The sequence below is a fragment of the Rhinoraja longicauda genome, chromosome 2, assembly GCF_053455715.1.
Source record: "Rhinoraja longicauda isolate Sanriku21f chromosome 2, sRhiLon1.1, whole genome shotgun sequence".
NCBI lineage: Eukaryota > Metazoa > Chordata > Chondrichthyes > Rajiformes > Arhynchobatidae > Rhinoraja > Rhinoraja longicauda.
In genome coordinates this window covers 90,339,081-90,356,966 of record NC_135954.1, presented here as the reverse complement: position 1 = coordinate 90,356,966, position 17,886 = coordinate 90,339,081, and the positions used below count along the sequence as shown (strand labels likewise).

The 17,886-nt window shown below is 43.3% G+C and overlaps 1 protein-coding gene across 4 annotated transcripts in view; it reads left to right on the top strand.

The window, feature by feature from the left end:
• The window catches only part of stx17 (syntaxin 17), a 45,989-nt gene that overhangs the window by 674 nt on the left and 27,429 nt on the right, over positions 1-17,886 (top strand). For 3 of the 4 annotated variants that reach the window (XM_078423565.1, XM_078423582.1, XM_078423592.1), the window contains exons 2-4: positions 7,039-7,151; positions 8,054-8,109; positions 12,973-13,145. In XM_078423565.1, the coding sequence (XP_078279691.1) occupies positions 13,023-13,145 (123 nt within the window). In that variant the 5' untranslated portion in view covers positions 7,039-7,151; positions 8,054-8,109; positions 12,973-13,022. The remainder of the gene's footprint in view (positions 1-7,038; positions 7,152-8,053; positions 8,110-12,972; positions 13,146-17,886) is intronic. The other variant, XM_078423574.1, reaches the window with a different exon arrangement.

The window sequence follows — 17,886 nt, the reverse complement described above, 5'->3', positions numbered from 1 at the left end:
TGACCCGAAACGTCACCCATTCCTTCTCTCCTGAGATGCTGCCTGACCTGCTGAGTTACTCCAGCATTTTGTGAATAAACCTACAGATTCCTAGTTTGAGATCTTGTAGTAGAGAGCGACATAAAGAGGGGCATTGCTGGTCATCCAGAAGAAGATGACAGCTCTAAACATGACAGATCGGCAGACTGTCAGGCCTTAAAGATCCCACCCACCCGGGGTGTTTACGTTGTGGAAAGTATTACATCGCAATAATGGATGGACTAGTGGAATTAGTAGATTTACAGGAACATTGACAGAATCTTGATGTCAGATTAAACCAACCTCCTATGCCTGAACATATCCCACCATTCACTTCATATCCATGTGCCTATCGAGAAACCTCTTAAATGCCACTATTAACCATATAACCATATAACAACTACAGCACGGAAACAGGCCCGTTCGGCCCTACCAGTCCATGCCGACCACTCTCTCTGACCTAGTCTCATCTACCTGCTCTCAGACCATAACCCTCCAATCCCCTCTTATCCATATACCTATCCAATTTACTCTTAAATAATAAAATCGAGCCTGCCTCCACCACTTCCACCGGAAGCCCATTCCATACAGCCACCACCCTCTGAGTAAAGAAGTTACCCCTCATGTTACCCCTAAACTTTTGTCCCTCAATTCTGAAGCTATGTCCCCTTGTTGGAATCTTCCCCACTCTCAAAGGGAAAAGCCTACCCACGTCAACTCTGTCCGTCCCTCTTAAAATTTTAAAAACCTCTATCAAGTCCCCCCTCAACCTTCTACGCTCCAAAGAATAAAGACCCAACCTGTTCAACCTCTCTCTGTAGCTTAAGTGCTGAAACCCAGGCAACATTCTAGTAAATCTCCTCTGTACCCTCTCCATTTTGTCGACATCCTTCCTATAATTTGGCGACCAGAACTGCACACCATACTCCAGATTCGGCCTCACCAATGCCCTGTACAATTTTAACATTACATCCCAACTTCTATATTCGATGCTCTGATTTATAAAGGCAAGCATACCAAACACCTTCTTCACCACCCTATCCACATGAGATTCCACCTTCAGGGAACAATGCACAGTTATTCCCAGATCCCTCTGTTCCACTGCATTCCTCAATTCCCTACCATTTACCCTGTACGTCCTATTTTGATTTGTCCTACCAAAATGCAGCACCTCACACTTATCAGCATTAAACTCCATCTGCCATCTTTCAGCCCACCCTTCCAAAAGGCCCAAATCTCTCTGTAGACTTTGAAACTCTACTTCATTATTAACTACACCACCTATCTTAGTATCATCTGCATATTTACTAATCCAATTTGCCACACCATCATCCAGATCATTAATGTAAATGACAAACAACAGTGGACCCAACACAGATCCTTGAGGTACTCCACTAGACACTGGCCTCCAACCTGACATACAATTGTCAACCATTACCCTCTGGTATCTCCCATTCAGCCATTGTTGAATCCATCTTGCAACCTCACTATTAATACCCAACGATTTAACCTTCTTAATCAACCTTCCATGTGGAACCTTGTCAAATGCCTTACTGAAGTCCATATAGACAACATCCACAGCCTTGCCCCTATCAATTTCCCTGGTAACCTCTTCAAAAAATTCAAGAAGATTAGTCAAACATGACCTTCCAGGCACAAATCCATGTTGACTGTTTCTAATCAGGCCTTGTTTATCCAAATAATTATATATATTGTCCCTAAGTATCTTTTCCATTAATTTTCCCACCACAGACGTCAAACTAACAGGTCTATAATTGCTAGGTTTACTTTTAGAACCTTTTTTAAACAAAGGCACAACATGCGCAATGCGCCAATCTTCCGGCACCATCCCCGTTTCTAATGATGTTTGAAATATTTCCGTCATAGCCCCTGCTATTTCTGCACTAACTTCCCTCAATGTCCTAGGGAATATCCTATCAGGACCTGGAGACTTATCCACTTTTATATTTTTACAAAAGTGTCCGTACCTCCTCTTCTTTAATCCTCATAATTTCCATCACTACTCTACTTGTTTCGCTTACCTCACATAATTCAATATCCTTCTCCTCGGTGAATACCGAAGAAAAGAAATTGTTTAATATCTCCCCCATTTCTTCCGGCTCAGCACATAGCTGTCCACTCTGACTCTCTAATGGACCAATTTTATCCCTCACTATCCTTTTGCTATTGACATATCTGTAGAACCCCTTGGGGTTTTCTTTTACATTACTTGCCAAAGCAGCCTCATATCTTTTTTTCGCTTTTCTAATTTCCTTCTTAAGATTCCTTTTACATTCTTTATATTCCTCAAGAACCTCATTTACTCCCTGCCGCTTATATTTATTGTATATCTCCCTCTTTTTCCGAACCAAGTGTCCAATTTCCCTGGAAAACCACGGCTCTTTCAAATTATTATTCTTTCCTTTCCACCGAACAGGGACATAAAGACTATGTACTCTCAAAATTTCACCTTTAAATATCCTCCATTTCTCTATTATATCCTTTTCATAAAACAAAAAGTCCCATTTCACTCCTTTTAAATCCTTTCTCATCTCCTCAAAATTAGCCTTTCTCCAATCCAAAATCTCAACCCTTGGTCCAGATTTGACCTTCTCCATAATTATATTGAAACTAATGGCATTGTGATCACTAGACCCAAAGTGCTCCTCAACACATACCTCCATCACCTGACCCGTCTCATTTCCCAACAGGAGGTCCAACACTGCCCCTTCTCTGGTAGGTACCTCTACGTATTGCTGCAAAAAACTATCCTGCACACATTTTACAAACTCCAAACCATCCAGCCCTTTAACAGAATGTGATTCCCAGTCTATGTACGGAAAATTGAAATCACCCACAATCACTACTCTGTGCTTACTACTAATATCTGCTATCTCCTTACATATTTGCTCTTCCAATTCTCGTTCCCTATTTGGCGGTCTATAATACACCCCTATAAGTGTTGCTAAACCTTTCTCATTTCTGAGTTCCACCCAAACAGCCTCCCTAATCGAGCCTTCTAGTCTGTCCTGCCAAAGCACTGCTGTGATATCCTCCCTGACAAGCAATGCAACACCCCCACCTCTTGCCCCTCCGATTCTATCACATCTGAAACAATGAAATCCTGGAATATTTAATTGCCAATCGCAACCTTCCTGCAATATGTTTCACTGATCGCCACAACATCATACTTCCAGATGTCAATCCAGGCTCTAAGCTCATCCACCTTTCTTACAATGCTCCTAGCATTAAAATATACACATTTAAGGGACCCATCATTTCTTATTCTCAGTTTATTTCTTTTCCCTTCTTTCTCTCCTACATATTGGGTCTGAGTGTTTCCCTTTTCTGCCTCCTGCCTCACACACTGCCTATTAGCTCTCTGTGTTTGAGTCCCTCCCCCCAACCGTACTAGTTTAAAGTCTCCGCAATTACCTTAGCAAATCTCCCCGCCAGGATATTGGTTCCTCTTAGGTTCAGATGCAACCCGTCCTTTTTGTACAGGTCATACTTCCCCCAGAAGAGGTCGCAATGATCCAGAAACTTGAATCCCTGCTCCCTGCACCAGTTCCTCAGCCACGTATTTATCCTCCACCTCACTCCATTCCTATTCTCACTATCGCGTGGCACAGGCAGTAAGCCTGAGATTATTGCTTTGGAAGTCCTTTTTTTTAACTCTCTTCCTAGCCCCCTAAATTCTCCTTTCAAGACCTCTTCCCTTATCCTACCTATATTGTTGGTACCTATATGTACCACGACCTCTGGCTCCCCTCCCTCCCCTTTCAGGATATCCTGGACACGCTCAGACACATCCCGGACAACGGCACCAGGGAGGCAAACCACCATCCGGGTCTCCCGACTGCGTCCACAGAATCGCCTATCTGACCCCCTCACTATAGAGTCCCCTATTACTATCGCTCTCTTCTTCCTTTCCCTACCCTTCTGAGCAACAGGGCCGGACTCCGTGCCAGAGGCCCGGGCACCGTCGCTGCCCCCAGGTAGGCTGTTCCCCCCAACAGTACTTAAACAGGAGTACTTATTTCCAAGGGGTACAGCCACCGGGGTACTCTCTAGTCCCTGCCTCTGCTCCTTGCCCCCCCTAACCGTGACCCACTTGTCTACCTCCCGTGGTCTTGGAGTGACCACCTCTCTGTAACTCCTCTCTATAACCTCCTCACTCTCCCTGACCAGACGTAGGTCATCAATCTGCCGCTCCAGGTTCCTAATACGGTCCCTTAGGAGCCCCATCTCGTCGCACCTGGCGCAGATGTGGATGTCTGGAAGACTATCAGACTCCCAGATTCCCCACATCCGACACCCAGAACAATAAACTGCCCTGGCACTCATACTCCCCAAACAAAGCCCCATACTCGGTTTCTAAACCTACCACCCGGCCGCTGCTCCAACCGCTCCAACCGCCCACCCAAAAGAACTGAGTGGGCGGTTGTATCTGCCTGCACCACCACCCCTGTCAGTGAGGTCCAGACACCCATCACTCTGTGTAATAAAACTTGACCAGCACATCTCTTTTAAATTTTGCCCCTCATCTGAAAGGTATGCCCTGTCTTTGATATTTCCACTCTGGGAAAAGTTCTTAATGCAAATGCTCTGCAAAGCGATCACCCAATCTGCAACTCTAGACACTAAACTGGACATAGTGTGAGTGAATCGCTGCATTACCTGGACAGATTATTTGAGAGGGAATGAAAGAAGTGAAATAATAGATATGCATTTCCTGCAATTGTATGCAGGAGTGTCAAAGTGATGGGAAGGTGGGGACAACTGAGTGGACCAGGCAGTTGTGAAATGATTGATTCCTTCAAAATGCCAAAAGAGGAGGAGAAAGTACTTCTAGTGGTAGATTCTTGAACATGGCTGAAATTGTGAAATCAGGGGTGGGAGGGGGTGGGGGAGGATGGGTGGGGGGGGGGGGGTGGAGGAAGGGAGGGGGGAGTGGGGGTAGGAGGGGAGTGGGGGTGGGAGGGGAGTGGGGTGGGAGGGGGTGGGGGTGGATGGGAGGGGGGGTGGGAGGGGTGGAGGAAAGGAGGGGGTAGGAGGGGAGTGGGGGTAGGAGGGGAGTGGGGGTGGGAGGGGGGTGGGGGAAGATGGGTGGGGGTGGGGGTGGAGTGGGGGTAGGAGGGGAGTGGGGGTAGGAGGGGAGTGGGGGTGGGAGGAGGGTGGGGGAAGATGGGAGGGGTGGAGGAAGGGAGGGGGGAGTGGGGGTAGGAGGGGAGAGGGGATGTGAGGTGGGTGGGGGAGTGGAGGTGGGGAGGGGAGGGCGGGAGTGGGGGGGAAAGGGGAGTAGGTGGGAGTGGGGGGGAGGGTAGTTGGGGGGTGGGGGGACATGGACTGTTGTGGTTTGCTGTTGAAGACCACTGGAGCAAGTATGTCTTCAATGAAATTATATATGTGCATTTTTAAATGAAACTTTCTTCATAACTTAGTCATACATTTTGTGTAAAGAAAAAGCAAAATAGAGAAAACAAAACAACAACTTTTTCTTTGTGTTGTAAAAAATATTTCTGTTCAATAACCTTTCTATAAATAGCTGAATATACTCACGATAGGCCTGACATTGTACATGTAGTCCAAGAACTACAGACTGTTGGAAATAATAGTCGTTTTTCACACATGAATGTAGTAGCGCAATGCGTACACGCATTTGGCGTGCATACCTTTTTTTGCTGAAAAGTTGCATTACGCTCCATATTATGAATTTTGATGTAAAATTCTGAATTTTGGACATCAAAATTCTGAATTTGTAAAATTAAATGTTGGGAGGTCTGCAGATGGAAGACACTGTTTATGTTGGGCCTACTATGGCAATGGAAGAGACCACAAATAATCAGGAATGGGATTGAAAATTAAAGTGCCATGCAACAAGAAGCTCACGATCACCCTGCAGATTGTGCAAATTTTAGTATGATTTCTTCAATCTATCAAACATGTGAACACTAAATATAGTAGAGTAAATTGGAAGAAATGCAAATGAATCACAGCTTTACCTGTCATAATTGTTTGGTTCCCATTATAGTGGGAAGGGAAGAGGTGAATGGACAAGTGTTGCATCTTCTTAGGGTGCCTGGAAAGATGATGTAATGCGGGGAGTGGTGGGTGGGGATGGAAGAGCAGACAATGGAGTGACAAAAGTGAGCAGTCCCTACAAAATGCAGAAAGGGAAAATGATGTGAATGGTGGTGGGATCACGTTGGACCGGAGCCAGAGACATTTGCTGAGGAAAGAAGTGTGGCCAAGGAAGTGTATATTATTCAGAAACTTATCAAAGACAAATAAGGAAACATAAACTATTCAGGGCGAACAGTGTGAAAGAGACTGTTGAAACTTGTGAAACTTTCCTGAAATACCGAACACTCTTTATTTTGAAGAGTTCTTGAAAGCAAGGATATCGGATCTCAATTACCATCATCCAGTCTTGAACAAGCCCATTCTATCTGGGCCAGATTTGGAAATATGAAAGCCGCTCTTTTCTGTTCTCATTTACAAGTTACCACCAAATCTCTGCCACATCTTGACCTTTTGTGCTCTAGTTGATCTTGACAGCCAAAAACATCTTCCCATCATTATTTATCTACTTTATAATAAGAATGAATTACATTGTTTTACTGATTATTTATTGCGCATTGATAATATGATTATTACCATCATAAGGTTAATGATTGAGGATACAGAACATTTATAAGTATATTTACTCATAGATATATCCACTAATTCAGGTAAGCAGAGAGTATTCTGTCATGTTCCAGATCTACCTTGCAAATGGTGAAAAAAGTTGAGTCAGTTGCAGCTGGATTTCCAATCTCTGGCCTTCTCTCATTGTCACGGTATTTATATTGTGGTCCAGTTGAGTTTCTGGTTAAAGATGATCCCAGAACCTTGATAGAGGGCAATACAACAGTGATACCATTGGTTTAGATCTCTTGTTATAGATGTAATCGATTTGCACTTTTGTGGAATGAACATTACTTGCTGCTTATTAACACGTGTTCAAATGTTATCCAGGTCTTGCTGAATATCGGCATGGGCTGCTTCATTTGCTGAAGAGTTTTGTATGGAATTGAACATTTAGCATTCATCCGTGAATGTCACAAATGCTAAACATATGAAAGAAAAAGGTAATTGATAAACCAGATGAAGATGGTTGAGCGTAAGATGCTGTTCTGGGGAAATCGTGCAGTCATGTCCTAGAGCTGAGATGATAGGTGTCAGTAATGACAGCCATCTTTTATACAACATATTTTGATATCCATGCTCCAAGATGGCATAAGCTTAAGTTGCGAGGAAGGAATTTTGAAGGGGATCTGGAGTAAACTTTTTTTTTAACATAGAGAATGATTGATATCTGGAATGCACTATCAGAGGAGTCAGATACATGACTACATTAAGTCAAGTTGTGGTTATTTTCATATGCACAAGTCTGGTGAGATACAGATACAATGAAAATCTGGCTTGCAGCAGCATCATAGGCACAAAGACAAAATACAAAAACATTAATCTACCTATATACTAAAACTCTCGTTTTTGTTCCTGAACTACGGCCAAAATGGTACACGACAGCATGACAATTTTAGACCCACCTTACTCACTGTCATCCCTTTGGTGCTAATGGAAGAAGTTTCATTGAAATCGGTGTTATATTTTAAAAGTTATTCACATTTTAAAGTTTAAATCTACTAGGGAGGGATGGGGGAAGAGAGGGAAGGGGGTGGAGGGAGAAGAGGGAGGGAGGGGGAGGAGGGAGGATAAGGGGGGTTGAGGGGGATGGAGTGGGGGGAGGAGGAGATGGAGGAGAGGAGGAGGGGGGAGGGGGATGGAGGGAGGGGGGAGGGAGGGAGGGGGGAGGGAGGGGGTGGAGAAAGGGGGGAGGGAGGGAGAGGGGAGGAGAGGGTGCTGCACCAATGCAGGAGAGGTTTGGGCCCAACGGGTCCACTTGGTCTAGTTATATATAAATTCCACAAGACAGTGAAAAGTAAAAAATACTATGCAAAAAACATCTGTACTGTTCTATGTTCTACAGGTTCACGTGTAAAAATACGCAATTAACGAACAAGTCCGTACTGCTTCGTTACTAAGGTAGGATTGGTTCTAGAACCTGATGGTTGTAGGAAGGTATCTGTTATGAACGTGATGGTGTGGGACTTCAGGTTTCTGTACCTCCTGCCCAATGGTAGCAGCAAGAAGTCATGACCTAGTTATTGGTCATCCTTGATGATAGATGACTCCTTCTTGAGTATCTCATATAGATACTTTTATGATAGGGAGGGTCTTGCCTGTGATGCACTTTGTTCTGATGCCTGTGAGGCATTTGAAGAGATAGGGCATGGAGGGAATGTGGACAAATGTGCTTAGTGTAGCTGGGCAAAATAGTTCGTATTGTTGTGGTGGGCCGAAGAGCCCGTTCCTGTGTTGCATGACTCTACGACTATTGAAAGTCCTCAATTAAAATTTAAAACATTTGATTGACACCATGCACGATATTCAGCAATACTTTGTTATATCCTGGCTTCTATGTGATTCAAGCAACCGAAAGTAGAGTGCAAGCAGGGGATTCCCCTCTGATAAGACGGAAACTTTATGTGGGAGAAAACCCAGACCACAACCTGCTCTCCATGCATGCAATTCAATAGGAGTCGTTTAAAGGCATGGTGCAAATGTCTGACTAGCATTGTAGTGCGTTGGTGCTCTGACGAGCTGAATCACAGAGAATTAATATGAGTTTACGCCCACGATTCTTCGTCTGGAAAGTTAACAATTTTGGTTGGGCTGGTTTGTGAACATTTCAAATGATAGCTGATCTCAAATATCTTGGGTAATTGCATATAAAGATGTGGATAATTGGACATTAATACTGGTTATAAAATTCCAAGCAGTTTCAAGGCACGTGTGCTTGCTCAGTTATGTCTTGCTCACATTTCCCCTTTCTTTGATATCTGTTTGTTAATCCTTACACCCAAATGTATTTCAGCTTAGTATAATAGCCCCATTGTTACGTATATGGGTCTGCAAGGGATTTTCATGAAATTAGATGGTCCGAAAATGGGTATTAAATTAAATACAGAATTTAGAGCAGAAAGGAGCAAAATCACTTTTCTATTGTTTTGTAATGATTTTTTAACATTTACCATTGTAGATCTGCTTTAAATTTTAGTTATTTTTTAATGCAACTTCCTTATGACTTCATTATGAATCACACAATATTTCTAATTGCCGATCCTTAATTTTGCATCATCAGTAATGGTTAGATTCTCCTAAAAAATAATCTTCATGCATAGAAAGAATATATAACTTACCTAGGGCTCCAGATTCACCGATGCTCTATGTTGATGTTGAATTTAAGGCAAAACAGTCCTAATTTCAGATATTACAGCAAAGCTTTGGAAGTAACAAACCACCTGATTTAAAACAAATAATAGATTACTGGAAAATATAAAATTAAACAAACGCCTTCTAAAGACCTTCTAAAAAAATCTTCTAAAAAGACCTTCTAAAAAAATAATTCCATAAGTTTAAAGTTATGATATGAAACTTTTAAAAAATTGGATTATTTTCAGAGCTAGGTAAGACTATATTCAAACCAGCAACTGCGTAAATATGTTTCTAGGTCAATGCAAATAATAAAAAACCCATTGCAGTGCCTACGTGTAGTTCAGTTCATGGGGTGTGGTTTACCACATTTACCATGATACCATCCCTGCTTAGGCAGAAGAATTATACGCCGATCACCTTGATAGAACAAATTTACTCAATTTACCTTTTGACATATACAAATAGAATTTACGATTCTTTTATCACAAAGAAATTTAATATAAAAAATACTTCAAGTTGATGTCATCAACAATCGAGTATCTCTCAATGCAACAATAATGTTTCGTTGTTTAACATTATTGCATGCATATTAATTTTCAATTTAACATTGTTTTTTTCATTTCTTTTTCATACTTAATTGGTCCTAATTGTACATAATGGATGGTAGGTCAGAAGATTGGATGGAATAACTAATTATTAAGTAAAATTAGCATGAAAACTTTTGAATCATAGAGTCATACAGTGTGGAAACAGGTCCTTGAGTCCAACCTGCCACACCAACCAACATAGACCATCTACACCAGTCCCACTTGCCTGCATTTGGCCCATACCACTCTAAACCTGTCCTATCCATGTACCTGTCTAATTGCTTCATAAACGTTTCGATAGTCCCTGCCTCAGCTAACTCCTCAGGCAGCTTGTTCTATACACCCACCACCCTTGGTGTGAATATGTTACCCCTCAGATTCCAATGAAATCGTTCCCCCTTCACCTTCAACCTATGCCCTCTGGTTCTTGATTCCCCTACTCTGGGCAAAAGACCGTGCGTCTACTCAATCTGTTCCTCTCATGATTTTATACACATAGATGTGTAGATCATCACTCATCCTCCTGTGTTCCAGGGAGTAGAGTCCCAGCCTGCTCAACCTCTCCTTATTGCTTGAGTCCTGGCAACATCCTTGTAAATCTTCTCTGCACCCTTTCCAACTTAACAACTTCTTTCCTATAACATGGTGCCCAGAACTGAACATAATGCTCCAAATGCGGTCGCACCAATGTCTTATATAACTGCAACATGAACTCCTTACTTCGACACTCACTACTCTGACTGCTGAAGGCCAATGTGCCAAAACCCTTTTTGACCACCCCATCTACCTGTGACACCACCTTCAAGCAAATATGTACCTGCACTCCTAGATCCCTCTGCTCTACAACTCTTCCCAGAGCCCTACCATTCACTGTGTAGGTCCTGCCCATGTTGGACTTTCCAAAATGCAACACCTCACATTTCTCTGTATTAAATTCCATCAACTATTCCTCAGCCACCTGGTCAAAATGTTGCTGCAATTTTTGACAACTATCTTCACTATCTGCAATACCACTCACTTTTGTATCATCTGCAAACTTGCTAATCTTGCCATGTACATTATCATCCAAAATATTGATATACATCGATCAGCCAAATATGCTGTTGGTCCTCCGTGTGCCGCCAAAACAGCGCTGACCCGCCGAGGCACGGACTCTATAAGACCCCTGAAGGTGTCCTGTGGTATCTGGCACCAAAACATTCAAGTCCTGTAAGTTGCGAGGTGGAGCTGCCGTGGATCGGACTTGTCAATCAAGCACATCCCACAGATGCTCAATCAGATTGAGATCTGGAGAATTTGGAGGCATGGGCAACACCGTGAACAATTCATCATGTTCCTCAAACCATTCCCAAACAATGTGTGCAGTATGGCAGGGTGCATTACCCTGCTGAAAGTGGCCACTGCCATCAGGAAATACCATTGTCATGAAGGGGTGTACCTGGTCTGCAGTGATGTTTAGGTAGGTACACGTGTCAAATTGAAGTCCACATAAATGGCAGGACCCACGGTTTCCCAGCAGAAAATTGCCCAGAGCATCACACTCCCTCCGCCGGCTTGTCGTCTTCCCACAGTCGGTTTGGACCAGACGGGATAGCCTTCGTTGCCCTCGCGCATCGATGAGCCTTGGGCGCCCAACACCCTGCCTTCAGTTTGTGGTTGGTCCCTCCTCGGACCACTGTCCGCAGGTATCACTGCTGACTGGGACACCCCACAAGCCTTGCCGTTTCAGAGATGCTCTGACCCAAGTCGTCTGACCATGCCAATTTGGCCCTTGTCAAAGTCGCTCAGGTCTTTACTCCTGCCCATTTCTCCTGCGTCCAACACATCAACTTCAAGAACTGACTGTTCACTTGCTGCCTAATATATCCCACCCCTTGACAAGTGCCATTGTAACAAGATGACCAATGTTATTCACTTCACCTGTCAGTGGTCATAATGTTTTGGCTGATCGGTGTAGATGACAAACAGCAATGGCCCCAGCACCGAACCCTGAGGCACAACACTAGTCACAAGCCTCCAATCCAAGAAGCAACCTTCCACCATCACCCTCTACTTCCTTCCATGAAGTCAAATTTCTATCCATTCAGCTACCTCACCTTGGATCCCATGCGATCTAACCTTCCAGAGCAGCCGTTCATGTGGAACCTTGCTGAATTTGAGCATGAGCAAAGCTAGCCAAAAATGTAGAAACATGAGAACTGAGAGTTTCCAATGAGATTTAACAAGAAGTTATGTGAATGTTGGTCTTCCTCAGGAAATGTGTCAGGAATTGATAATGGTAAATAAAGAAATGGCAGGTGGACTCAGCAGGTATTTGCATCAGTTTTTCCTGTAGGATTCAAGTAACATCCAAGAAATAGGAATATTACAAATACCAGGGAACTGGTGCTGAGCAAACTGTTGGAACTGCTTGCTGACTAGTCTATGGGTCCTGATGAACTTACAAGCATTTTTTAAAAAGTGGGTGGTGAAATAGTTAATATATTGGTATCTCTATGACTAATTTTGTAATTCCCCAATGTGATGGAAGCACATTTTTGGATATTTTTAAGGCAAATAGATTCTAGATAAGCAAGGGGAGAAAAGTTATAGGGAGTGGGGGCGACTATGAAGAATGTGGGGTTAAGGTTACAATCAAATCAGCCATGATCTTATTGAATGCTCGAGCTGATGTGAGCAGTAGAATGGCCCACTGCTGCACCTAATTTACCACTTTGTATGTTTGAATGAGTACTGTATTATCTAAATGAATTATCAAAGACATACTTTGACACCTATATTTGAGGTGATAAGCATAAACACATTTTAGCATTTTACCTGAACAATAAATTACATTTCCTGAAATAAATTAGGAATGTTTAAAAATCCAGTATCTTGAAAATCCATCGATATTTTGTCAAATAAGTCTTTTGCGCTATTTGAAAAAATCATAATTTGACTCCAATTTACTTACTAGATTTACTAAGACGAAACGTCAAGTTTGTAAAACACTCTGCCGTAGTCATGTTTACCCTTGAACCCATGTTTTAAATCTTGAATTAAGGTCCTGATGTATCTTCAATCAGAGGACCCAAATTACTGTTTGAAAGCAGCATGGCAGAAGGTCCTGCAAAATTGAGATATCGACGGTTGGAACCAACTATCCAGAAATTTGTTAAAGTTGCAATCCCAACTGACTTGGAACGGTTACAGAAACACCAGATAAATATTGAGAAGGTTTGTGGAATTATGTTAATGTTTTTGTGCTGTATATATTTTCAGTTTGTGGTATGTATTTATATTGGACTATTAATAACATCAAAAACACACTGAATAACTACAATACTTGGCGTGAGATGTGCAAAACATAAGAAATTAGTTTACATGATACAATCTGCTGGAGGGTCAAGCAGCATTTGTGGGGTGGGGGGTGTGGGGGAAGGAATCGTTGATGTTTCAAGTCAAAACCCTGCATCAGGCCTGAGAATGGAGAAGGGAGAGAGCTAGAAGAACGAGAAAAGGGGGACACGGGGGCAGTGGCGTATCTAGAGTATGCCCTGGGCGTCACTTGAAGGGGGGCGCCACAGAGCAGTTTCTATTAAAGTCGGACAAGCCAAGCTCGGACAGTGAAAAAAGAATGGGACTGTAGGCATTCTCATCCCAAACACCCGCACCATGAGGCCGGTCAGTCGCCCATAACACCACTTTGGGAATCCCAGAGCCAAACGCTGGTCCTTGGTTAGCTAGGACATTTGAGCAGGTCGACGATCACCCTTACCAGTTATTACATGCAAAATGTATTTAGTTTATGGAGGCTGACGTGAGTAGATGTAGCGGGCCTCCAGGTCGAAGGTGTGTGCAATTGAAACATAAACACAGAATGGGGCGGCGGGTGGAAACCATCTCCGTGCAGGCATTGCCTCGCCGTGCCCACCCGCTGATGGCCGCCACCGGGAAACGCGCGCCCAGAGATCCCTTGATTGTAAAAATAATCCCTTGGCTCGTCTAAAATATAAATAAAGCAGGCAAGCAAGGTCGGAGGCGGCTGTCTGCTGCCACGGCCGCAGGCAATGAATGTTTAACCCCGACCCTGGAATGATTCCGTAGGGAAAAATGTCCCTGCTTCACGCACTGACCTGACCGACGGCAGACGTCCGCTCTTGTTTCAGACCTGCCGCTTTGGTGTTTCCCCCTGCCCGCCTTTGTGTGGCTAAAGTCCCTGCTTCACAAACTCGCCGTCAAAACCCTCTGCTGACGCGGTCTCTCCGAACCGCAGGCCAACTCTCCTGGGAACCCATCCTCCGCACAGGCTAAGGCGATTAGCCGGGTGTCAGATGTTTGGACAGGGGTGCAATTTCAGTGCTTGCCATAGGTGCTATTTTACGTAGATACGCCCCTGCATGGGGGTGACAATGGAAATTATTAGGGAGAGAATGGCTGGTGGAACATGAACCATATGGAGGAGGGAGGGGAGCCTGTTGGTGAACTGTATTTTTAATAGATTAGTAGAAACAGAAGGGGGTGGCAACAATAAAGAGTGATGGCGAGGCAGAAGAGGTGGGTATGGGAAAGGAGACAAAAGTGGGGAGACTGGAGGCGGATCGGAAGGGAGGGAGAGAGGGGAACACACCGTAGTAAAGGCTTGTGTAACATTTTCATACCACTGGATTGTAGGCTACCCGGGAATAATATGAGGCATTGGGTGTTCAGTTTGTATTGGGCTCATTCTGGCGGTGGAGAAAATGGAGGATAGACCAGTTGATGTGTGAACGAAAAGGGGAATTGAAATGGCACGCAAATGTGAGCTTGGATTGATCATTGCAGACAGCGCATGGGTTCTGCAAATCAGTCTGTGCAGAGCCACAGAGGAAGTGGTCCCTGTGGAAGGTGGAACTGCTTGGGAGGAGAAAATATGGCTGGTGGTAGGATCTCGTTGCAGCTGATGGAAACAATAGACAATAGGTGCAGGAGGAGGCCATTCGGCCCTTCAAGCCAGCACCGCCATTCAATGTGATCATGGCTGATCATTCTCAATCAATACCCCGTTCCTGCCTTCTCCCCATACCCCCTGACTCCGCTATCCTTAAGAGCTCTATCCAGCTCTCTCTTGAATGCATTCAGAGAGTTGGGTGAAGCGGTGAAGGATAGTGCTTTGAATGCAAAGGCTAATAGGGTGAAAAGTGAAGACTAGGGGAACATTATTTCTGTTCTGTCAAGAGGGAGGTGGGATGAGAGCAAAAGTCCGGGAAAGAGATGAAATGTAAGAGCAGGCTCCAATAAACTACAGGAGAATGGAAGCCTGAAAAAGGAAATTTCCTGAAAAAGGAAATTTTAGGTTCTGAAATAGAAGGTCTCATTTGGAGAGATAAATTGTGGAGATGCAGAAACAGGAAGAAAAGGATGGCATCCTTGCAAGAGACTAGGTGAGAAGAGTGTAGTCAAGGTAGCTGTGGGAAACCATGGGGTCACAGTAAATGTCAGTGGATAGACATTGACATGGCTTTTCTTCTACTGTGGCATCCTACCATTTGATACCTAAGCCACCATCTTCAAAGCACATCAAGAGCAAGATGAAAATATTGTTCATTTGCTTCAACCCCAACGCCATCCAGCACTATGTACCACCCTAAGCATTCATTTGCTCCACTACTGATACACCTTGTCTGCACTGCATGCCATCTACAAAATGTACTGCCATGACTTGCCTCGGCTGCACGAATAGTACTTCCCACACCACACTTTCTACCAGCAAGCAGGGCATAGGCAGGAAGTACACAAGAACATCTCCACTGCAAATTACCCTCCAAGTCACGTGCCCTTTTAACTTGGAAATATATTCCCATTCTTTCATGCTCATTAGGTCTCAATCTTTGTCCTCTTGACCCGCAGCATGTGGGAATATTTTTAACAGAATGACTGCAGCAGTCCAAGAGAGTGGTATCCTGCCTCCTCATCAGGGACAATTACAATTATGTAATAAATGTTGTCCTAGCAAATAACGCTGACATTCTTAAAATCAATTAAATAATTAAAACGACTACTTGGCTTGCATCTCTTGATTAAAAAAAATAAAAAAATTCCCTTCAATTAAAGTGTTAAAGATGAAAGAGTATGAGATATGTAGATACAAAATAAATATTTCCATTGATAAGAAGTAGCAGCGATGCATCTCGCCCGGACAAGCTCAATGCTTTCTATGCTCGTTTCTGGGTCTTTGCTGGTCTCCATGCAATTGGATCCTCGATCTCCTTGTGAGTAGACCACAATCAGTACGGATTGGCAACCACACTTCCTAATCAATGACCATCAACACAGGAGCACCTTAAGGTTGGGTGTTCAGTCCCTTGCTCTACTCTCTATGCCCATAACTGTACCCAGACACGCCTCCAATGCCATCTTTACATTTTTGGACAAATAAAGGGTAACGATGAGTCAGAGTACAGGAGGGATAATCTTTTTGAGTGGTGCCAGAAGAACGATCTTGCTCTCAACGTTAGTAAGACCAAGGAGCTGATTGCTGTCTTTAGGAAGGGAAAGCTGAGTATCCATGAACCTACCTTCGTTGGTGGGATCTCGGTGGAGAGAGTCAATAGCTTCAAGTTCCTGGGTATGCATTTCTCTGAAGATCAATCCTTAGCCAAGCACATTGACGCAATCTAAAATAACGTTAATCAACACCTCTATTTCTATAGATGATTGAGGAAATTAGATATGTCACAAATACTGTATTGAACTTCTACAGGTATATGGTAGAAAGCATACTGACTGGTTGCATGATGGCCTAGTTTTGCAACTCCAATGCACAGGAATGAAAGAGGCTGCATTAAGTAGTGGACATAGCCCAGTCTATAATGGATACTGACATCCCCACCATCAAAGCTATCTACAGGATTTCACCATCCCCAACACTTTTATAAACTTCCAGTTAGAAAAATACCTATCCACCACTGACCTTTACTTGTTTTTATCAAACTAATTCTGATCTATTTTGCCTTGCACCTCTTGTACCTTAACCAAATTTAATGAGTTTGTACAGAATGACAATAGACAATAGGTGCAGGAGTAGGCCATTTGGCCCTTCGAGCCAGCACCGTCATTCACCGTGATCATGGCTGATCATCCACAATCAGAACCCCGTTCCTGCCTTCTCCCCATATCCCTTGACTCCGCTATCATTAAGCGGAATATGCTGAAAAATGCCACATACAATGTTAAAATCCAAATTTTTGTTGGGCAAAGCAGGCAATCTTACAGAAGATGCATCTCTTGTTTTCAATTTCACTTTCATATTTTCTTAAAACCTGTTGAAACCATAGAAAGCATTCAGCTTGTCTGGGCGAGATGTATCGCTACCACTTCCTATCAATGGAAACCTAAGATCTATCTTTAATCTGACTTTATTGGACTTCATCTTGCACTAAATGTTGTACCCTTTATTCTTTATCCACTGTGAATAGCTTGATTGTAATCATGTAACGTCTTTTCTTTGACTGGATAGCATGCAAACAAAAGTTTTTCACTGCACCTCGGTATACATGACAATAATAAACTAAACTAATCTGAAACTACTGGCGCTTATTAACGCTTGCATGTTTTGGGATTCCTGCATGAATGTAGAATCCCAATTCCATTGACTAAGTTCGGCCAATAATTTCCTGATGGCACTCCACTACTGGACTCTGCCAAAAGCATCCAGTTGACATTTTAATTATTGGAGTGGTGAGTACAGACTGGGCAAAATCCAGGCCAGTGAGTTTGATGATGGAGGCCTTATGAAATATGCACCCAAAAAACTGGTTATGAAAGTTCCAAATATAGAACAATTGTCAATTAGTTTCCATAGCCTCTAAGAAGTAGATAGATCACCTTTTGTAGAACCTATCCTGCCTAAGTCAATGTTTGAGTTTCAGTTACTCATATCTTCACTGTCTGAAACTTGTACTTGAAAGAGTGTGAATTTATAAATCAATTATACAAA